The sequence below is a fragment of the Meriones unguiculatus genome, chromosome 1, assembly GCF_030254825.1.
Source record: "Meriones unguiculatus strain TT.TT164.6M chromosome 1, Bangor_MerUng_6.1, whole genome shotgun sequence".
Classification (NCBI taxonomy): domain Eukaryota; kingdom Metazoa; phylum Chordata; class Mammalia; order Rodentia; family Muridae; genus Meriones; species Meriones unguiculatus.
Window position 1 is genome coordinate 142704252 of NC_083349.1, and position 22524 is coordinate 142726775.

The 22524-nt window shown below is 52.2% G+C and overlaps 1 protein-coding gene across 5 annotated transcripts; it reads left to right on the forward strand.

Annotated features, from left to right (window-relative positions):
• Positions 1 to 27: 27 nt before the first annotated feature.
• Dennd4b (DENN domain containing 4B) lies at positions 28 to 16655 on the forward strand. 5 transcript variants are annotated; one of them, XM_021646775.2, is made up of 28 exons: positions 28 to 1366; positions 3179 to 3518; positions 4002 to 4254; positions 4499 to 4568; positions 4971 to 5140; positions 5213 to 5457; positions 6246 to 6312; positions 6404 to 6462; positions 6625 to 6769; positions 7010 to 7185; positions 7292 to 7392; positions 7726 to 7941; positions 8417 to 8562; positions 8871 to 9013; positions 9098 to 9224; positions 10283 to 10489; positions 10775 to 10903; positions 11764 to 11956; positions 12286 to 12453; positions 12951 to 13339; positions 13479 to 13601; positions 13778 to 13947; positions 14027 to 14168; positions 14365 to 14601; positions 15168 to 15294; positions 15386 to 15551; positions 15629 to 15693; positions 15785 to 16655. In XM_021646775.2, the coding sequence occupies exons 2-28, from the start codon at positions 3202 to 3204 to the stop codon at positions 15928 to 15930; spliced, it is 4497 nt and encodes a 1498-aa protein (XP_021502450.1). In that variant the 5' UTR covers positions 28 to 1366; positions 3179 to 3201; the 3' UTR covers positions 15931 to 16655. The 5 variants fall into 5 exon arrangements, with proteins under 5 accessions (XP_021502450.1, XP_060223789.1, XP_021502449.1 ...); XM_060367806.1 differs by lacking the exon at positions 28 to 1366 and adding an exon at positions 1517 to 2159; XM_021646774.2 differs by lacking the exon at positions 28 to 1366 and adding an exon at positions 2237 to 2437.
• The last annotated feature ends 5869 nt before the right edge of the window (positions 16656 to 22524 follow it).

The window sequence follows — 22524 nt, forward strand, 5'->3', positions numbered from 1 at the left end:
TTGGGCCTTTTAGTTGCATCTATTTTTTGTTTTTTGAGGCAGGTTTCTCTTACATATTCCAGGCTATCTAGAAGTCGTGTGGTTTTCTCGCCTCAGTTTCCCAAGTGCTAGGGTTAGGTGTATGTTTTCATCCTTTGAGCATTGTTGCAATTTGTGGAGGGCCACCAGCCTCAAGTTTGTGACCCAAACTGGACATGTCCCAGAGCCAATATAGACTTCACCAATGGCAGCAGGAAGTCACCCTCTGTGCCCGTGTGTTTGTCTAAGGCTCTGCTGCAGTATCAGGGAATGGGGCACCCTGACTGGCCAGGCAAGTTACTCTTCCTCATCCTGAGGCCTGGGGTAAGAAGATGGCTGTTGGCCCAGGTCACAGGTGTTTCTGTTCGAATAACCACCTCTCCTGGGGTTAGCTATTCCCAGTATTAGGGCTTCTGAAGAGAGGCTTAGTAACGATGCACTCTAAGTAGGCCTAGCTGGCTCCCTTGGTTATCTAGTTTTGGAAGGCCTTACCAACTCCCGTGTTTCTGGGACATTTCCGTTGTCTATCGGTTCACCCATTTAACTGTTCTGAGTTTAACTCAGTTGATCCTTGGGAGACAACCACGTTCCACATAGGTCTGTCAGCCTTCACTGCGGGGTGGAGAGTGCTGCCCCTCCGCTACAAGGCTGCATGCCTCTCTTCCTCCTTTTCACTGCTCTTGTCACTGCTCGAAAGAAGAACTGAGAATTTCTGGCTCTGGCCAGTGTGGGTTCTAAACCTGGAAGTGGGGAGTCATTTGGGTTGCCCAGGTCTAGATCTTGAGGGCCTTCACCGTGGCACAGTGGCCACCTACTGACTGCAGGACGGAGGACCAAGCACCGCCTCTGACTTCGGGCCAGCTGGGGTCAGTGTCTTGCCTTGTCCGCGGGTAATGGGAATCCGCTTGGTTGCAGGGGCCCTCCCAGCCACCAGGGGTCGCGCTGCAGGCGGTAGGGTGTTGGGCCGGCGCAAGCGAGGGTCACGGCCGCAGGCCCGGTTTGGGGGGGTGCTGAAATAGCGGAGGCGTCCGCGGCTCTCCTGTGCGGGGGGAGGAAAGCAGGGCGCACAGAAGAGCGCGGGGTCCCCAGCACCGCGGGAGCCGGGAGGACGGCGCGGCAGCAGTTACCGCGTGGCGCAGCGCGCGGGGACGCTGGGACCGCCCAGATCTCTTTCCACGGTGCCCGGCGCTCTCGGCTGCCTCTTCTTCCTTCAGCCCGGGCGCGAGCGGCTCCCAAGTCCAGTGCGCCATGTCCGGGGCTGGATAGCAGCCCGGCCGCCCCCTGGCCCGCCAGCCCGCCCTCGCAGCCACCCGCCAGCGGGCCGGCTGGGGAGTCCCAGGGCAGGCAGGTAGGGGCCGGACCGGGCGGGGCGGCGGGCGGGGAAGGGCGGGAGGAGGGCGGGCGGCGCGAGGGACTGTCCCCAGCTGTGCGCTGCGCATCTGGTTCCGCTTCCTCCTCCCAGGGAAGTGAAAGTGGAGCTAGCTAGCTGTGCCCTGCACCCTACCACCTCGAGCTCCCGCGGGCGCTCAAGTACCCCTCCTTCCCGCTAGGGTCACGCGGATGCTGGCGCTGCTGCCGTCATGTCCTCGGCAGTCCATGCGCGCGCTTCTCTCGGCCCAGTGGCCCCCTTGGTCAGCCACCTCCCCTGCGGCGCGCCCTCTGCACTAGCCTCGGTTTCCCATCATCTGGCGTGTGGACGTTGGTCCCCAAAGTGGCTTCAGTGCCGTTGTTTTCCCCAAGGGAGAAGGGGCTGCATTCTATACGACTCTGCCCTGGCTGGATGAGGGAAGACCTGGATGCACAAGTCCTGTTGGTCCGGGGCCACCCACTTGCCTATAGAGGGTCTCGTCTAACGGCTTTTGCCTGCCGGGGCCACAGAGCCCCTATTGGCCTGCAGTGGCTGAGACAGGGAGCGCTGTCCTGGAGTTAAAACAGGAGGCTGACGCTGACTTCTGGCTTCACCTCTCAGATGAGAAGCTCAAGCTAAATTTAGCTTGAGTTGGGGCGTGTGTCCAGAGGCCAGGTTAAGAAGAGAGCCGGCTTGACTCCAGTTCCCTGAGGAAAAGTTGGAGGTTAAATAGACTGTGCATCCAGGAGACATTGGGAGCTTCCTCTGGCTTGTTCGGGATCCTTAGTGTGAGGTTTGTCTTGGTCTGACGCTGTGCTGGAACCTTCAAGAGTGCTACCCACCCCCCACCCTCCGCAGCGCTACCACACACCCATAGGCTGACTTGTGCTGAGCGAGCTGCAGCTTCCCCTTAGAAGCCATTTCAGGAAGTAACCTCCCTTCCCCTCTGAAGCACTCTCCCAGCCTCTAGCCCCTTGCAGGCCACCCTCCAGGCTTTCTCCCGCCTTCAGCACCCTGGGGCACCTCAGGACTCTTGGGGCTTCACTCCCCAAGGTCAGGCCATGGAGGCAGGTGAGAACAGTTACCCATAGACTGTTGTGGGGCTAATTCTGTCTGGGGCTGGGCGGCACGGGCCTAGGATTGGAGCTGTCCTACAGTCCCTTTGTGCCTAACTGCAGACACCTGAGGATCCCGGAGATGGGGAAGCCCTAATTGCTTGGCCAAATACATAAAGTTAAGCTAGAAAAAAAAAGGATACTTGATGTCTGAGGAGCAGGGGCTAAATCTTGGGTTTTGCAAGCCTTCCCAGAAACCTGTGGGGCTCTTCTGAAAATGTAAGAATGGCTTCTTTAGCGTTAGCTGCATCGAAGAGTCTTGTGTCAGTGCAGAGCAGGCAGGCCAGAGATCTTTGAAAAGGCTGAGGTTGGTATGATGTGGTAGCCAGAGCGAATGATGTCATTGCAGGCCATTACGGAAAAGACTGTTCTCTGAGGTATAACGGGAAAGGGTGAAGAGGGCCAGGCCTTTAAAGGAATAGGTGAACACTATGTCAGACATGTGTTGTAGAGTGGAGTTTGGGTTCTTTGGGAAGAAAGGGCTGATGTCACTAAGAAGGAAGGACCCAGTGGTCTCTAAGGAGCAGTGGTGGGATATGAGAGTCTGGTGATGTCACAGGTGGGAGGGTTCAGGATTGGCTGATCACTTATCCTTGCCTGAGAAGAACTAGGAAGAGGAAAGAAGGGGGGTCCACTATGGTTGCCGTGGGAACATCAGCCTCTCTTGCTCCATCTCGTCCTCAATTGACCATTCCAGATGCCGTGAGTGAAGGGGGGGCGATGGCGGAGGAGCGGCCTCCCCGCTTGGTGGATTACTTCGTGGTGGCTGGGCTTGCAGCAAGCGGAGCACCCATACCTGAAGAGACGTGGATTCCTGAACCTACTGGACCCCGGCGTCCTCCCCGGCCAGCTGAACCTATTACAGATGTGGCAGTCATAGCGAGGGCCCTGGGCGAGGAGGTACCCCAGGGCTACACATGCATCCAGACTTCTGCTGGTGGCCACCCCTTGGAGCTCAGTGCTGGGCTTCTGGGTGGAACTCAGCCAGTCATCTGCTACCGCAGGGGGCGTGACAAGCCCCCCCTCGTTGAGCTGGGGTATGTACCCCTATCTGTGCTGGCACTAAAGGAAGTTGGGAGGGACCCTTGAGTGAGCCAAGAAGAGGTAGGGATATGGGTTGAGAGGAGGAAATTGGGAACCGCAGCAGAATGGGCTAGCGGTCAAGAGGAGGGGCTCGCTGCCTGTGCTGCTGCTTGCCAGCGGATGTTTCTACATCTGCAAAGTGAGGATAGCGAGTCCTCTCCGCCTGGTTCAGAGCGTTAAATGGAATAAGCCATGTGAGGAACTGAACAGAGTCTATTTGGTCTCAGAGCTCCTTCTTGAGAGCTGTGGAAGGCGGGGGTTGAAGGGATAGTTACCGACTGACAGGGTCTAGAGGGCAGAGCTAAGCAGGAAGTGCTGGGTTGTTTTACCAGGGTTTGACAAGGCTGAGAGAGCAAGGCAGACTTAGGTAGGCAGATCTGGCAGGACCCAGGTCTTTTTCTCTCCTGACCTCTTGATGTCTCTACTCTCTGTGCCAGGGTGTTATACGAAGGGAAGGAGCGCCCCAAGGCTGGGTTCCAAGTGCTTGACACGACACCATATAGCCACTCAGCCAACCTGGCCCCTCCAGGCCCTGGGCACCCCCGCACCTACCTCACGTACCGGCGGGCAGCAGAGGGCGCAGGTCTGCATGCCCTGGGCATCACTGACCTCTGCCTGGTTCTACCCAGCAAGGGCGAGGGCACTCCTCATACTTACTGCCGGGTACCCCGCAACCTCAACCCCGGCATGGTGAGTGGAACCGGGGTACTGATAGCTGAAGCCTGGGCTGTTAGTGTGAGGGTGTGGACATGGGACACCTAGGGTGTTCGGGGACCAAGGCCACAGACACCAGGGCCAGATCAAGGTGGCTTGGCTAGGAGGGCTGGAATTAGGGGCATCTCCGAAGAGACAACTGAAGGGTGGGAGAGAGAAGATGAACCCAGAAACCTTTGTTAGTGATATGTCTGCTTGTCTCTTGCCGTTTATGGGGCAGTGGGGCCCAGCGGTGTTCCTGTGCTACAAGGTGGGCCTGGCCAAGGCCAACACACTGGTGTATGAGGCAGGTGAGTGGCCCCTTTTCCTGCTTACCCTTTGACCCTCTGTTCCTCTGCTTGGTGCCTCTTGGCTGGTAACTTCAGTGAACCCAGAATTTCCTTCCCTTTGCCCCTTAATCCTTCTCTGGGATCTTAGTTTCTTTCTTTCTTTTTATTTTATTTATTTTTTTATGTCTTGGTATATTTTGCCTGCGTGTATGTATATCTGTGTGAGGTTGTCAACTCCCTGAATTACAGACAGTTATGAGCTGCCATGTGGGTGCTAGGAATTGAACCCAGGTCCTCTAGAAGATCAACCAGCACTCTTAACCACTGAGCCATCTCACCAGCCCTATCCTCTAGTCTCTTTACCTGGGATCAAATGGACCTTTTCACTCTAATATGTGTACTCTTAATTCCGCTGGGGTATAGAGTTGCTGGGCCGCTACCCGGAGGAAGACAATGAGGCATTCCCGCTGCCCGAGTCAGTGCCAGTCTTCTGCCTGCCCATGGGGGCCACCATCGAGTGCTGGCCTGCCCAGACCAAGTACCCGGTGCCTGTCTTCTCCACCTTTGTGCTCACGGGTGCTGCTGGTGATAAGGTGGGTGTGTGCAGTGCGGTGAGGGGTCCCCACGGTGCAGCGCCCTCTGATTATTCCCCGTACCCCTGCCAGGTGTATGGTGCGGCGCTGCAGTTCTATGAAGCGTTCCCGATGGCCAGGCTGTCGGAGAGGCAGGCTCGGGCCCTGGGCCTGCTGAGTGCCGTGGAGCGGGGCCGGGCCCTGGGGGGCCGGGCGGTGCGAAGCCGGCGAGCCATTGCTGTGCTGTCCCGATGGCCTGCGTTCCCAGCCTTCCGAGCCTTCCTCACCTTCCTTTACCGCTACTCCGTCTCAGGCCCCCATCGTCTGCCCTTGGAAGCGTGAGCATGGCTCTCCTGACACTGGGGGATTCCGAGGCATTAGAGAGGATAAACGGGAGCAGAGAACGGAAGTGGGCGGGGGTCCACTGAGGCAAGAGGGCTGCAGTGTGCGGTTACAGAGTTTGCCCATTTAAACTTCTGGCTAGAGGGAAGGGGCACCTGGAACCAGCCTGCATCTGTCAGTTGGCTCTTGGCTAGGTCTGTGTATTCCCAACAGGGATCTATTTCATTCATTTGTTCATTCATTTTTGAGGCAGAGTTCACTATATAGCCCCGGGTGGCCTGGAACTCTGCATAGACCAGGCTGGCCTCAAAGTCACAGAGTTGACTTTCTGAGTACTGGGGTTAAAGGCATGTGCCAAGGTGCCCAGCTTACCTATTTTTATCTATTTATCTATCTATCTATTTATTTATTTATGGTTTTCTAGGCAGGTTTTCTCTGTGTAGCCCTGGCTGTCCCAGAACTCTCTCTGTAGACCAGGCTGGCCTTGAATTCAGAGCTCTGCCTGCTTCTGCCTCCCAAGTGCTTGGATTAAAGGCACGTGTCACCAATACCTGGCTTTTTTTACTGTGAGGCTCTCACAGTAGCCCTGGCTGGAGCTTACTGTGCTGTACATGTGTGCCTCCAGATCGGGCAAGGGCATCTAATGCACACAGGATCTATGTTGCAAGCTGATCCAAGTGGGGGGTCCAGGAGGAATGAAGTTCTTGAGGCTAGAGAGGAGACTATGTGGAGGGGTAGGATGGTAGATTGGAGTGTAGGCCTCACCTTTTTCCTCTCTCCCTAGGCACATCTCCCACTTCATTCACAACGTCCCATTCCCTTCCCCACAGAGACCACGCATCCTAGTGCAGGTGAGAGGTGAGCCTAGGGCTGGGCTGGATGGAAGGAGAGGCGTTGGCAGGGGCTAGCCATGAGCATCCTGACCTGTGACTCCTCCCCCAGATGTCTCCCTATGACAACCTGCTGCTCTGCCAACCCGTCTCCTCACCCCTGCCCCTCAGGTATGTGCCTAAGGGGGGGGGGGCTTTGATGACATGGCCTATAATAGGAGGTACGAGTCAGCTGATACAGCTATTGAGATCTTTGCAGACGGTCCCGGTGGTGTCTGTGCCCAGTGTCTGGGAAAGTCTCTCAGGACCCTTTTTTCTTTTTACTTCCTGCAGTGGTGCTAGCTTTTTGCAGCTGCTGCAGAACCTGGGCCCGGAATTGGCTATTACGTTGTTGCTGGCCGTGCTCACAGAGCACAAACTGCTGGTCCACTCGCTGCGGCCAGATCTGCTCACCAGCGTCTGTGAGGCCCTTGTCTCGGTGAGTGCCACGCTGTCTAGGCTACTTCTCCAGAACTGCTGTCTTTTCTGGTGCTTTCACCCACATCTGGAGCCTTCTCCTTTGCCTTTCCTAGGGAGGGGGTCTTCAGTCTGTTTGCGTGGGTGTTATCAGACCCAGGGTCTTTTGTGGAGATTAGCTTCACTGGCTCCTTCAATAGATGTCCCACCTCCCCAAGGCTGGTGCCCCGTGCTCACTGGTTGTCGCTGCTTGATGCTTTAGATGGTCTTCCCGCTGCACTGGCAGTGCCCCTACATTCCGCTGTGCCCGCTAGTGCTGGCGGATGTGCTGAGTGCCCCTGTGCCCTTCATCGTGGGTATCCACTCCAGCTATTTCGATCTGCATGACCCACCTGCCGATGTCATCTGTGTGGATCTCAATACCAACACACTCTTCCAGTGAGGCTGAGTACTGTCTGAGGGCTGGAGGGGGGATGCGCCAGGGCTGGGGGGGTGGGGGGTGAGGAGAAGCCCCACCATCTTTTCTCCTTATGTTATCTCTCAGAACAGAGGAAAAGAAGCCCCTCTCTGCGAGGACCCTGCCCCGAAGACCGTACAAGCTTTTGCTGGCCACACTGACAAACCTGTACCAGCAGCTGGACCAGAGTAAGAAGTTGGTGGGCTTAGGAGGCTGGAAGCTGTTGTAGGCCTCAAATCTCCAGTTTGAGGGCAGGGCTGGGAGCAACAGGCTTTCTCTCAAGTGGTTGGCAGAGTTTGGATATGGTGGGAATAAAATGAAGCTACAGGGTTTGGGGAGCAGCCTTCCTGAGCTCCTCCAGAAAGTTGAGCCTGTCACTGGAGAGTCTGGAAACTGGTGCCCAAAGGTAAGTTTTTGGCCACTCCTGGTGTAAGCTCTGTCAGAGGCTAGTGGTGAAGGTGGAGACAGGGTGAGGCAAGCCCTGAGGGTGCTAACCTTGACTCTCAGACATTGATTCCCAGCTTACACTGGACCAGAGGAGGAGGCCTCCCTGGAATTCCTTCTGACAGACTACGAGGCAGTGTGTGGCCGCCGGACGCGCCTGGAGCGGGAAGTCCAGGGAGCCTTCCTGCGCTTCATGGCCTGTCTCCTCAAAGGCTACCGGGACTTCCTGCGCCCTCTCACCCAGGCCCCCTCTGAGGGGGCTCGTGATGTAGACAACCTTTTCTACCTTCAGGGTAAATAAAGAGGGTCTTTTGTTTGCCAAAGGGAGGGCATGGTTTTGAGGGAGGGCATGGTTAGGAGGCAGGGCTCCATGAGAAAAGTGAAAGGGGCACTGGCTGGCAGCAAGTGCCCTGCTTATCCCTCCCCTCTTCTGGTTTTGGAGGGGGACAAGGCCTATGTGTGTATGTGTCCCATTGTCTGGGAGTCCTTAGCATAGGGTGAATATGGTCATCCTGGTACTGAGCAGGAACCAGGGCCAGAGCTCTGTGAGGGACCTGCCCTCAGAGAAGCCCTAGTCTGCAGCAGTGTGAACAGATGGAAGGGACTCCACAGAACTGTGGTGTTGGCAAGCTGAGCTGGTCTGTAGAAGAGGGGTGACTGTGAGAGCCATAGGTCCTGAGTGGCAAGAGCTGTGAGCGGGTACAGGGAGGAGATGGCTGGGTCAGAGAGCTGTGGTGACCTCCTTCCTGGCCCGGCCTCACCCCTCAGGTTTCCTCAAGTCCCGGGAACGCTCGAGCCACAAGCTGTACTCTCAGCTGCTGCACACACAGATGTTCTCACAGTTCATCGAGGAGTGCTCTTTTGGATCTGCCCGGCATGCTGCCCTCGAGTTCTTTGACTCTTGTGTTGACAAGGTATTGGACGTTGTCCCTCTGTTTGCGTGTATCAACTGACTACCGGGTTCCTCCTAGTTGTCCCTGTTGCCCTCAGGCCACTATTTTCTGTGTGTGTCAGCGTGACTGTGATGGCAGTCCTGCAGCCATCCATGGCCAGCTTCGGCCCTTTATTACCCCTTCATTCCCGACTCTGCTCTTCCAGATGAATCTCCAGGATGCCTTCCCTATGAATGAATATGTTTTTCTGGGAGAGGCCATCTTCTGGGCAGGCTGGCTCTGTTCCATGCTCATTGTCTTCACTCTTATTCTTTTACCATCCTGCCTAGGTCCACCCAGAGCAGGAGAAGCCTGAGCCAACACCCTTGGTGGAGCTGGAGGAAGAGCTATCAGGAAGTGAGATTACTGTCTTTATCACACCCCCAGAGGAGCCTCCAGTACTGGAAGGCAGTGAATCTATTCCCCAGTACAGGTAGGAGGGTCTTCTCCCTTCAGCCTGTCCTGAGGCCCACGCTTGGCCCGATGCTAACTGCCCCCATGTCCTCCGTCTCTCCAGTTATGATGGGTTTCCAGAGCTAAAAGCTGAGCTTTTTGAGTCTCCTCAGGAACAACGGGGGGCCCTCCCTGTGCCAGGCCCATCCCGAAGTGCCCCCAGCAGTCCTGCACCTCGCCGTACCAAACAGGTAAACAGCAGTGGGCCGTGTCGGGGAGCCTGGTGCAACGTTATTTTGCTTCATGGTCAAATGAAGAGAATAATGGTGCTTACCCCTTAAAGCTGCTGGGAAGTCTATACAAGCTTGGTACATTAAAACCAACAACAGGGCTGTAGAGAGACCAGAGGTTAAGAGCACTGGCTGTTCTTCCAAAGGTCCTGAGTTCAATTCCCAGCAACCACATGGGGGCCCACAACCATCTATAAAGAGATTTTGTGTCATCTTCTGGCCTGCTGGCTCACACACAGACAGAATACTGTATAAATAATAAATCTTTAAAAACAACAACAACAACAAAACAGTGTGCAACCAGATGGGGGTGCACACCTGTAATCCCAGCACTCCTTAGGGAGGTAGAGGCAGGCAGATCTCTGTGAGTTCAAGGCCAGCCTGGTCTATGGAGTGAGTTTTAGGACAGCCAGAGCTATACAAAGAAAACCTGTCTCTATAAACAACAACAACAAGAAACCCCAAAACAACATCAAGAAACAATGTACAGTCAGGCATAGTGGCACATACCTTTTATCCAGCACCCAAGAGGCAGAGGCAGACAAATGTGTGAATTTGAGGCCAGCTTGGTCCATGTAGTGAATTCCAGGTCAGGCAAAGCTCCATAGTGAGACCGTGTCTCAAAAAAACAAACCAATAAAATTCTATACACATATAAGCTTCTGTTACCACTGTCATTTACCATCCTCCTCTTCATCTTCATCCCTGAGCACTCTGGGAACACAGGCGCTAGCTACATCTTGCAAGGTGTCCATTGCCAGGCTACTTGCCCTCCTGAGGCTCTGGGGAGGGTTGTAGTTTAGGCAGCTCTTCAACCCTCTTACCTCCTTACAACACAGACCCTGACTCAGGAGAAGTGTTGCTTTTCACACTGACCTACACTCAGGATGTTGGGGCAAGATCTTGTGTTTGAGTTCAGCCTGGGCTATCTGACAAGATTCTTCTCAGAAAAACATCAAAGTAAGGAAAGCTCTGCCCCGGCATCGTATTTACCTCAGTGTGTTTCTTATCCCACCTAGGAGATGAAGGTTGCACAGCGGATGGCACAGAAGTCGGCCGCTGTGCCTGAGCTGTGGGCCCGGTGCCTGCTGGGTCACTGCTATGGGCTGTGGTTCCTGTGCCTGCCTGCTTATGTGCGCTCGGCATCCTCCCGGGTGCGGGCCTTGCACACAGCCTACCACGTGCTGCGTGAGATGGAGAGCCGCAAGGTGGTGCTCCCTGACGAGGTAGGTATTCGTTACCTCTGCGCCTACACCTGCCTCTCATCCCTGCAGCTATAGGGACTGTGAGGGGGAGACTTGGTGGAGACCAGGTCAAGTGGACGGAGTCGATTCTCCGTCAACGGTGCATGAGCCTGTGTGGGAGGAAGACAGTGGGGACTGCAGGCCTCCAGAGTCGCAGGAAGGAGCTGCCAGGAGCTGTGAGCACGGAAGGCTGGCAGAGGGTGCTTGCTGAGACTCGGAGTTCAGGTTGGAGACCGTCTCCTCCGTCCCGTGCCTCTCTTGGTCTAGGTGTGCTACCGAGTGCTGATGCAGCTGTGCTCACACTACGGGCAGCCCGTGCTGTCTGTGCGAGTCATGCTGGAGATGCGGAGGGCGGGCATCGTGCCCAACACCATCACCTACGGCTACTACAACAAGGTGCCTCACTGGGGAAGAGGAAGCGTGGCAGCCTTGCAGGCCATGTGGGAGGGCGCTGGGCCTTCACAGCTGCTGCTGCCCCATTCCTCGGAGATTAGGCTTATGCAATTCTGCCTGGTCCTGTGGCTGCTGTCATCTTTTGTGCTTCTTTGTTGCCTTTGTGCAGACAGAAGGGTTTGTTGGTTTGTTTGTTTGTTTTTTCAGACTTATGTCTTTTGATTTCTTATTTGCAACAACCTTAAACTCCATGCTAGACACTGTTCCAGATACATTACACATCTCAAAGAAATTTACCTCCACAGGGCATAGATGGTCATTCCCTGTATCACAGGAACTGAGGTTGCAGAGAATTTGTAACTTGCTCCAGGTCACATAGTAAGCATGTCAGGGAGTCAGAATATAAACAAAGTATAGCCAGAATTCAGCCTCCTAACCATGCTTGTTAGATAAGGAAACTAAATAGTCAAGCAGCTGAGATAATTTCTTCAAAGCTATTCAGTTTATAAGTAGGGTGTAAGCCGGAGGTGGGGCGTGGCACACACCTTTAATTCTAGCACTCAGGAGGCAAAAGCAGGAACTCTCTGAGTTCAGGGTCAGCCTGGTCTAAACAGTGAGTCTCAGGCCAGACAGGGCTACATAGTGAGACCCTGTCTCAACAAACTAACACTTAAACACTAGAGCCCAGATATACTTTTCTCCATTACTACTGATAGTACCTCTCTGGGGCTCTTGTTTCTGGGTGAGCCATTGGTTAAACAATCCTAGATAGCAAGTCCGGAAAAAAAAGAAGGTGGCCTGTGGGGTTCAGGACAGGAGGTAAGGCATGACTAGGCCATCCTTGTGGGCATTGTGATTGGCAGGCTGTGCTGGAAAGCAAATGGCCATCTGGTACTCCGGGTGGACGCCTACGCTGGGCCAAGCTCCGGAATGTTGTCTTGGGGGCTGCTCAGTTCCGCCAGCCCTTGAAGGACCGACGGCAGCAGCAGCAGCAGCAGCAGCAGCAGCAGCAACAACAGGTGGCCGTGCCGCAGGGGTCAGACAGCTCTCAGACAGGTGGGTAGGGACTGGCAGACATGGTGATTCAGGCCCGCAGTCATTGCGGGGAGCTTAGGACGGTTGATGTCGCATACCCAGGCCAGATTGGAATACATAGTGAGGCTTTGTGTTAAAGGGAAAAGACAGGGCTAGGTGAGGTAGCCAGGTTCGTAGCCAGGTTCGGGTGGGGAGATACTTGAAAACTAGGGCTGGCAGGGCCTTTCTGTGTGTAGATAAACTGCATTTGTTTGGCAGCAGAGGTACAGAATTCTACCTAGGAAAAACCTTGCAAAACCCAGGTCGACCCAAGGGGCTGTTTCACTCTGGGGCTAAATTCTGCTTTCCAGAGCCCTATCTGGAGCACGCCTCCCCAACCCGTCCTCTGCAGCGCCAGACTACTTGGGCTGGGCGAACTCTACGGGAACCATCCTCACCCACCGGACGTCTGGTCAAGAGTGGCAGCCTAGGCAGTGCCCGAGGGGCACAGCCCACTGTGGAGGCTGGAGTGGCTCACAGTGAGTACCGTTATCTGACCGCCTTCTTCCTCCCCCTGAGCTTTCCTAACAGCTCCTCAGTGAGAGAGGGCAGGATTGGGCTGTGGAGGGTAGCTCGGTGTTAGCGGTCCTGTGGGCTCAGTGGCAGTAATGTGACGGCAAGCTCTGATGCTGAAGTTTGTGGGTGTACAGTCTGCATTCTAAAACTTTTATTTTTATTTTTTTAATGTGTTTGGGTGTTTTGCCTGCATGTATGTCCGTGCACCACTTGCATGCTTGCTGCTCATGGAGGCCAGAAGAGGGCATCAGATGCCCTGGAACTGGAGTTCCAGATGGTTGTGAGCTGCCATGGAGGTGCTGGCAGTTGAACTCAGGTCCTCAGAAAGAGCGGACAGTACTCTTAACTGCTGAACCATCTTTTCAGCCACAGATGCTAGAGTTTTTGCTGCAAGAATTGTGTTTTCTCAGGAAAAGAGCAGCTGGGAGAAGCTCCATCTCAATTCTCCTTTTGTCTTCAGTGATAGAGGCCTTGGGGGTCCTCGAACCCCATGGATCACCTGTGCCTTGGCAGGATGGAAGTCTCTCAGACCTGAGTCTGACAGGGGAAGAACTGGCACCTGGAGGCAGCCCAGGGGGCTCAGGCTCAGCCCTGAGTGCCCAGTCCACTGAGGCCCTAGAAGGGATAAGTGGCCGGGGTTCCAAAACTAGCGGATTTCAGGAGGAGGCGGGCACCCCCAGAAAAGGGCTGGGTGCCCGCCTCCAACAGCTGCTCACTCCTTCCCGCCGCTCCTCTGCTTCCCGCATCCCCCCACCCGAGCAACCCCCGGACCTGCCTCCTGCGGCCCGCCGAAGTCCCATGGATAGCCTTCTGTGGCCCCGAGAACGTCCCGGATCCACTGCTTCAGAGGTAGCCAGGGAGAGGAGGTAGCGTGCTATCAGGAGGGGAGGGCTGCCGACTGGGAGAAAGCCCCCAACGGGACTCCGAGCGACCCTGAACATGGCACTCAAAGTGAGAGAGCTGACTGTGCTTTCTCTGGAAACGGCAGAGCTCCGCTTCTCTGGGCAGCGAGTGGGATCTCTCGGAGTCTTCCGTCAGCAGCCTGAGTCTTCGCCGCTCCTCAGAGCGCCTCAGTGACACCCCTGGGGCTCTCCAGCCCCCCTCCCTGGAAGTGAGCATCCTCCCATCTACAGACTTGTGCTGGAGCACACACAGCTCAGATCTCCCTGCAAAGGCAGGGGAAGGGGAGGAGGTGGAAGGAGGCCTGGCCCGGGTTTGCAGTCGGAAGGGTCAAGGAAGGGCACCGGACCAAATGACGCTAATTTCCTGGGGTCTCCTCGCCCACAGATTCTGATGTCTAGCTGCTCCTTGTGCCGTGCCTGTGATTCCCTGGTGTACGATGAGGAGATCATGGCTGGCTGGGCGCCCGACGACTCGAACCTCAATACGACTTGCCCCTTCTGCGCATGTCCCTTTGTGCCCCTGCTCAGTGTCCAGACTCTTGATTCTCGACCCAGGTGCCCGAAGCAGGGCAAGTGGTGTGGGAGGGACAGGCAGGTGGTGGTCAAGAGCTGACACCCATGCTGTCCCCTGCAGTGTCCCTAGTCCACAGTCTGCCCTTGCTGGTGAGAGTGGCAGCAAAGATGCTCCTGTCCCTGGGGGTCCGGGCCCTGTGCTCAGTGACCGGAGGCTCTGCCTTGCCCTGGATGAACCCCAGCTCTGCAATGGGCATACGGGGGTAAGGCTGGGCAAGAAGAGCGTGAAGTGGGGAATGTATTATCTGTTGAGGGGAGGTCAAGGGGTACCAGGTTGATGGGCACTGAGGATAAGAGGCATGCAAGAGGCGGTTGGATTGGCTGACTCGCTGAGAGGCAAGCCTCTGGTTGCGGACCTTTAGGATGTGTTCTCACTGCTGTCCTACTTCTTGTCTGCAGAGCGCTTCCCGGCGAGTTGAGAATGGGGCCTGGGCATACCTGAGCCCTCTGGTGCTGCGTAAGGAGCTAGAGTCTTTGGTAGAGAATGAGGGCAGCGAGGTGTTGGCATTGCCTGAACTGCCCGCTGCCCACCCCATCATCTTCTGGAACCTCCTGTGGTACTTCCAACGGCTACGCCTGCCCAGTATTCTACCAGGCCTGGTGTTGGCCTCGGGTGATGGGCCCCCACCCAGCCAGGTGAGGGCACTTTGTAGTTCTTGCCTCCCGAGGGCTTCCGTCCTCACCTCTCAGCTTCTTCTTGTCTCCTCGGCCTTGACAGTGTAGAACAGTGCAAGCTGTGGAGTCCCTTGAGCCTGGCCATTTTACGAGCCTGCGCTCCATTTCATCATCTGTCAAATGGCATAAGCAGTGGCCTACCAGGATGGATATTAGATGGGAGTTACTAGTACCTAAAAAATGGCTCGTATTTTTCTGTTTACTCCACCAACATTTGTTGCATACATTTTAGGTTGTAGGTGCTGGGTGTGTAACAAGGTGAAAAAAAGTCTTTGTTCATAAGAACTGGGAGATGAGGATTTCTTTCCCCTGGGGCATGGCAGCTCTAGTCTTTAATCCCTACAGTCAGGAGGAGGCATGGAGGCAGATCTCTATGAGTTCCAGGCCTGCCTCATCTACATAGTGAGTCCCTGACTCAGATAACAATGACAGCAAAAATAAGTTCTTTCCCTTCTTTCCTTCATTATCTCCTGTAATGTCTGTTTCTTGTCCTCTGCTTCTCGCTCTGAATTTGTCTCCTGTCTCAGCTCTCCCAGGGACCATCCCTTTGGCTAACCCCTGACCCAGCCTCTGTGCGTGTTCGCCTGCTGTGGGATGTCCTGACCCCCGACCCCAGCAGCTGCCCGCCTCTCTATGTGCTCTGGAGGGTCCACAGTGAGTTGGTACCTGATCTGGAAGTGAAAGGGCTGGGCTCCTCGCCTAGAGGGTCTGGCGATCCTGGTGAACCTTCCTTCCTTTCACCCAGGCCAGATCCCACAGCGGGTGGTATGGCCGGGCCCAGCACCCTCCTGTCTTAGCTTGGCATTACTGGAGTCGGTGCTGCGCCACGTCGGACTCAATGAGGTTCATAAAGCTGTTGGGCTCCTGCTGGAAACTCTCGGTGCCCCTCCCACCGGCCTGCACCTGCAGAGGTATGACGCTCTCACCTGGGTGGCCCGTGACATGTCTTTGCACCTCTTTTCTTTAATACCCACTCTGTCTACTGCAGGGGAATCTACCGTGAGATCTTGTTCCTGACAATGGCTGCTCTGGGCAAGGACCATGTGGACATAGGTAAGGGTGCAATCAGGCTCTGAGGGGATAAAGGGTATGGCACAGGGATGAAAGGAGGTCCTAATGCATCAATTTCCAACCTTTACCCTAGCCGCCTTCGACAAGAAGTACAAGTCTGCCTTTAACAAGCTGGCCAGCAGCATGGGCAAGGAGGAACTGAGGCAGCGGCGGGCACAGATGCCTACTCCCAAGGCCATTGACTGCCGAAAATGTTTTGGAGCACCACTGGAATGCTAGGGACCCTTGAGCTCTGCTCTCCAGCCTTGAGTGGAGAGATGAGGAAGAGTGGATTCTAGACCTAGCCTGACTCCTTCCCTTCATAGAGGAATTGGGAACAGGCTGTTCAGCCATAGGCTTCGAGTGGGACTAGCAGGAAGAGGGACTCACTGTTACCCAAAGCCACAACTCCCCTGAATCTGACCTGCCCTGTTTGTTCATTCTGAGGCGGAGGAGAGCTGGGGAAGTTGGCACAACTCCATTCTTTCTCCATCTGATTCCAGGAGCTCTTTTTCAGGGTATCCTCAGACCTGCAGAGCCCTGGTAGACTTACAAGTTTTTGTTTTAAAAAACAACTGGAACGATTTAGAGCTCCTGAGCCTTTGCCCTGAATGGAAGGGAGGACTTTCACTCCCTACGTTGCTAAAGGAGCCCAAGGCCATCCTAGTGTCGTATTCTATTTCGTTATTTATTCTGAGGCCATAGCTCTTATACTTACGAGGGTCTCAAGGAGCATAAGAGAAGGGAATTAGCTTTGTAGCTCCTTGAAAGCCATGCGCTGGGACCCGGAGGAGTCCCAAGCTTCCCTAGGGAAGAATTGGTGCCTCTTCTAGTCCTGGTCCTTCTTGTCCAGTCCACCGTGGAGAATGCTCTCCTGTCCATGGCCTTGACCTGTGCAATAAGGATTATTCTTTGCAAAGTTTTGTTGGTTGTAAATATAGTAAAAGCTGCTTCTGTCTTTTTTTTCTCTGCCTCCTGTTCTCTGGATTTGGGATGGTACATTATTTTTCCTGGCCACACATTCTCTTTTCTGCCCTTTCTTTCTAACCATCAGGTACACCCTACTTTTCCTGGACACTTGATATATAGGGAGTTCTCAGAGCAGAAGTGTGAATCCAGTGCCGGCTATGGCAGTGCCAGTCTGCACGGCACTTCCGGCCCTCCCACACAATCACCCCCTTGTCCCTCATCTGTACCCCACACAAAGGCTCCATTCTCTGGGGGCCCTGAGCTCATCTTTGCCTTATTTCCTTTCCTCCTGTCCCCTCCCTGACCCCAGTTTCTTCGGTACCTTCACAGAGATGATAGCTCTCCTCAGGAGATGCCGTTTGCAGGCCTCTCATGTATCACAGGCTGTGGCAGCCATCCCAGCTCTCCTCAGCTGCTCTAGCTCCAGACACTGCTCCTCACTGTGGCCTAAACTTGGAGGCAACAATGGGAAGAAGGAAGCAAGGAATAAGAGACTTGCTGCATGTGAATGCCAGGGAGATGGGCATCATTTCTCTTTATTTTATGTGTACATGTGGGGGGGGGGGTGTTTGTGCGTGTCTGAGTATAAATGTGCACCACATGCATGCAGTACCCACAGAGACCAGGAGAGGGTAGTAGATCTTTTGAAATGAGTTACGTAGCTGCTGGGAACACAGCCTAGGTCCACTGGAAGGGGAGCAAGTACCTTCAACTGCCGAGCTAGATCTCTCTAGCCTCCCACTACGTAAAACAAACAATGTGTAGGTGTGTGCCACATTCGTGCAGGTGCCCACAGTGGTCAGAACAGGGGGTTGGATCCCTTGGGGATGGAGTTACAGGCAGTTGTGAGCTGCCTGATGGGGGTGCTGGGAACTGAGCTTGAGTCAAGGAAGAACAGTGAGTGCGCCTAACTGCTGAGCTATCTATCACCCCCAACACACAGGCATCATCTTTCTAATCTCAGACCCATCTGGAATTTTCTCTTTTTCCTGTATAATGAAATAAACACAGGAAACAACTCCTAGCAGACCTACCAAACCAATTACCAAAGGGAATTAACTAACAGAACAAATGTCTTGGGAAAGAAGGGCAGGGATATTAAGGACAAGATTTACATAAAATTTTAGTGCGAATTTCCAGGAGGTAATGATTAGTGGATGAAAAGAATTCTGCTAGGGGTGGTGGCACATCCCTTTAATCCTAGCATGCAAGAATTGGAGGCAGGTACTTTGTGAATTCTGGGCCAGCCTGGTCTATGTAGGGAATTCCAGGCTAGCCAGGGCTTCAGTGAGACTCTTCCTTTGGGAAAAAAAAAAAAAAAAAAAAAAAAGTATTACTTGTAATTGTTAGGACCAAGCCAAAGAATTGTTCCCATCATGTCCTGAGGATTCATTTCCAGTCTCCTAAAGGAGTAAAGAAGGGAACAAAAGGTTTCAGAAATTCCCTTTCTACAGGAGGCAGAGGCAGGCGGATCTCTGAATTTGAGGCCAGTGTGCTCTATAGAGTGAGTTCCAAGACAGCCAGGGCTACTGTCTTAGGAGGAAAAAAAAAAGAAGAAGAAAAATTCTGTCTTAGTCTCATTGCATCCAGTTTCTGGTCAGATCACATGTGTGCACATGTGTGCCCATCTGTGTGTGTGTGTGTGTGTGTATGTGTGTGTGTGAATGCATGTGTTTTGCTGATGATCAAATCGAGGACCTTAAATAAAGTAGATTAATGTTTTCACCCTATTCTGAGCCTGAGCTACATCCCAGCTGTTCATCTACTTTTCCCCTCCGTAGCAGAGCTGAACCCAGGGGCCTCCTGAATGTTCCGCAAATACTCTAGCACTGAACCATGGCCCCAGGCTCCAAGTGTCCTCTTAAAATAAGCTTCTGTTTATAGTATGCTTAGCTGCACTACACTAAGACAGTGCTGGAGCTCAGCCCCTCCCCTGGATGAGGACACAGTCTTCCAGTCTGCAGTGCTCTTTCCTGGGCTTAGGCTGGCTTGGAACTTGCTATGTGATCAAAATGACCTTGAATATCGATGATCCTGCCTCTACCTCCAGAGAGAACTAAGAACTCCTTAACTGCAGGGCCTGGAAAGTGGTCCTGACGGTAAGGACATGTTCAAATATCTGACTCAGCTTCTCTTCCTAGACTTTGGAGTATACAGGCTGAAGGCTAACAGATTTGAGGTGAATCATTATCACTTGTCAATCACACAAGTGTCTCAGCTTGTCCTCGTGCAAATAATGGGGGTGGGGAGGTTTGCCTTTGTTGTTTGTTTGTTCTTTTTCAGACGTGGTAGCCCTGTCCTTAGTTCACCTTATAGACCAGGCTGGTCTCAAACTCACAGAGATCCTCCTGCCACTGCCTTCCCAACTGCTGGGATTATAGGCCTGCACCGCTTTGCCTAGTTAATCTTATATGTTTTATGATTTCTAATTTTGTGGTTTTTGTTTTTTGGGTGTGGGAGTATGTGCGTTTCTGTATCTGTGTTTCTTGTACTTTTTCTTTGGCTCTTTATTTTCTGTTTGGATTTTGTCCTATTCTGGCTTGTTTTTATTTATTTTTAGATGTCTGTCTTCTAATGAGAGGAAATAAAGGGTGTGAATTTGGGTGGGTAGGATGAATCGTGGAGGAGTTGGGGGAGGGGAAACCATGATTAGAATATATTGCATAAAATATTTTCAATTTTTAAAAAAGTTGGTTTCACAGAGAAAACAGGACTGAGTATTGGGGAAGCAGAAGCAATTCAAGGCCAACCAAGGACATATAAAAAGATTAAAAACAAAACTGAGAAAAAAGAAAAAAAAAACACCAAATCTAACAAAGCCAGAATTTATACTGGACACAATTCATGTCCAATACAATTGCAGTCTAGGTCTCCTTTACTTTTCTTCCTTAAAGCTTGAAAGTCCATGGCCTGATTTTTGTTTTGTTGAAGGCATTCTCTTAATGTTTATGTTCCCTTTTTCAGGTTAGTATTGTCTTCTACTATGGTTCACATGTTTTGTTTTGTTTTTCTGTTCTTGTTTGTTTGTTTGAGACAGGGTTTCTGTGTGTAGCCCTGGCTATCCTGGAACTCACTCTGTAGGACAGGCTGGCCTCCAACTCAGAGATCCACTACTTCTGCCTCCCAAGTGCTGGGATTAAAAAAGTGTGCACCACCCCTTCCCAAACATGTTTTTCAAAGCCTTAAAGGGGGCTGTAGGGCTAGAGAGATGACTCAGTGGTTAAGAGCACTGTCTGCTCTTCCAAATGGACCTGGGTTCAATTCCCAGCACCCACATGGTGGCTCACAACTGTCTGTAATGCTCATTCCAAGGGATCTGACACTTTCACACTAATGCACATAAAATAAAGTTAAATAAGTTATATATAAAAAAGGATGGCTGTAGCTGGCCTTTTTTACTTTGTGGGTTCTTCCTTTTCCTACCCTTTTATCCCTCCTCCCCTGTTTCATCCCTTATCACTAGAAGAAGGATAAAGGAGAGAGAGATTCTTGAATTTAATTTATAATTTCTTTCTATTTGTTTCTTCTTTGAGCATGAGGACTAACATGCCACAACCCACTCCCCAATCCCTGAACAGCCACTAACCACCAACCTCTCCTCTTGGGAACCTTGCATTTATATACTGTCTTAGGGTCTAATTGCTATGAAGAGACACCATGACCAAGGCAACTCTTATAAAGAAAACATTTAATTGGAACTGTCTTACCGTTTCAGAGGTTCGGTCCATTGTGATCATGGCAGGAAACCTGGCAGCATGCAGGCAGACACGGTGTTGAAGCAGGAGATGAGAGTTCTACATCTTGAGCTGAAGGCAGTGAGGAGACCTGTCTTCTGAAGGCACCCAGGAGGAGGCTCAGGCCACATTGGGTGGAGCACAGGAGACCTCAAAGCCTGCCACTGCAGTAATGCATTTGCTCCAACAAAGCCACACCCACTAGTGCCGCTCCCTATAGCCACAAACTCAAACTCCTAAATCTATTCAAACCACATATACTCTGAAAAGTTCCTAGAATTCCATATGTCACCTAATCGAAGAAACGATCTGAAGCTTGTAAAACCAGGCCTCTGCTGGAGCATGAGGCAATCACAGCGGCTGCAGACTGCCATCCCTACACCTGGGATTAAACAAAAAGCACATTCTTGTTTTATTTCTGTGTTTTTTAAAGAAACCAAAAATCCAGAATCCCACTTCTGTTTTAAGCTATTAAAGGTGCTGTGTATAGTGGGAACTTATAAATAGAGACATCTTAAATGAAATAAGTGCTTTTTGGGTCATTGGCCAATGTTTCCAGACCTTTCCTGTTCTTTCTACTGGAGCAGGTTTGCCTTTGATGTAGGGATACAGCAGCTGATGAGCAGCCCTATCACCTGTGTTAAATTGCCTCTAACTTTTTACAGAGGCCATAATTTAATTTCTCTTTTGAAATCATCTATAATTCATGGATACACAATGAATCCTCTCTCCTACCCAAGATCATTCCTAGTGTCCCTGAGGGCAAAAGATCCTAAAGCTCCAGTAGTTCTTTTATAACATTGAGTTTTGGGGGACAGAGAAAGATGTCCACCTGTGGCCATGTCTAGAACCATGCCGCCTGTGGCAGTGTGCATTAAATCTCTAGCCAAGTGTGGTGGCACACACCTTTAATCCCCGCACTCAGGGATGCAGATGTAGTAAAAGCTGTTGTTTAACTCAGTTATGTAAAAATGTTTTTGTTTTAACCCCAAGTGTGGGACATGGGGCTGCCTTAGTTTATCCACAAATGATAATTGCCTCATGCAGCTCAGAGAGGGGAATGGTCTTTGCTAGCTGCAGTTAGTGGAATTTTGAGGACTCTAAGAGGAATAAATACTAGAGCCCAGAGAAAGAAAGAGAGAGAAATACTCCTAGGCAACAGGAGATGGAGGAAGAAAGTTACAGTTGTCCTGCTGCTGCATTTGCTGTTTTCTGTCGATGCTTTGCTGGCCAGCTAGATATCCTGATGACTGAGATTGGTATTGGCCAAAGAACCTGAGGACCCTAACCAGCCGGAAGTAACTGAAGAGAACTCTGCCCACTCTTACCACTAACCTTTCTCTTCTACCTAGTGTTGGGGGGTGGTTGAAGGTATGAGGGTGGATAAGAGTTGGAAGATAGAGGCTTAAGAAAGTAATAAAGTCTATAAAAATACATGCAACAGGATTAGGCACGCACATGCTGTTTGAGGCCAGTGAATTCCACAAAGTGAGTCCAGGACAGATAAGGCTATACAGACAAACCTGTCTTGAAAAAAAAAAAAGCTGGGCAGTGGTGGTGCACACCTTTAATTTCTGCACTTGGGAGGCAGAGGCAGGTAGAGCTCAATGAGTTCAAGGCCAGCCTGGTTTACGAAGAGAGTTCCAGGACAGCCAGAGCTATACAGAGAAACCCTGTCTGTCAGAAAAAAAAAAAAAAAAAATCTCCAATACCAAGTGGACTTTTTTCAGTCTGCATGTCACTCCTTGCTGACACAGCTTGTAATTTTTGCTGTGAGGACAGCTAGGCCCCCAAGGCCGTTTTCTGAAGGTTAGAAAGCACCTGCAATGATTGGTCCAGGAGCAATCCTCGCCACACGGACTGCACACCACTGATTCATATTTGGAAAAACCATTGCCTTTAAAGATGCCCTGTTCACAATTTTTGTTGCAAATGAGCAGATTTCCCACAATTTAAGCACCGAACATTTTGAGATCTGAGAACTTTAGTGGCTTGGTCACAGCTTGTTTGCAAATGACCATATTTCCTAAACTTGAAGCATCAGGCATTTTGATATCAAAGAGCTCTAGCTTGACCTATGTTATTAGCATGGTACACGTTAGAACCCGTATTGGTTGTATCCCTTATGCAC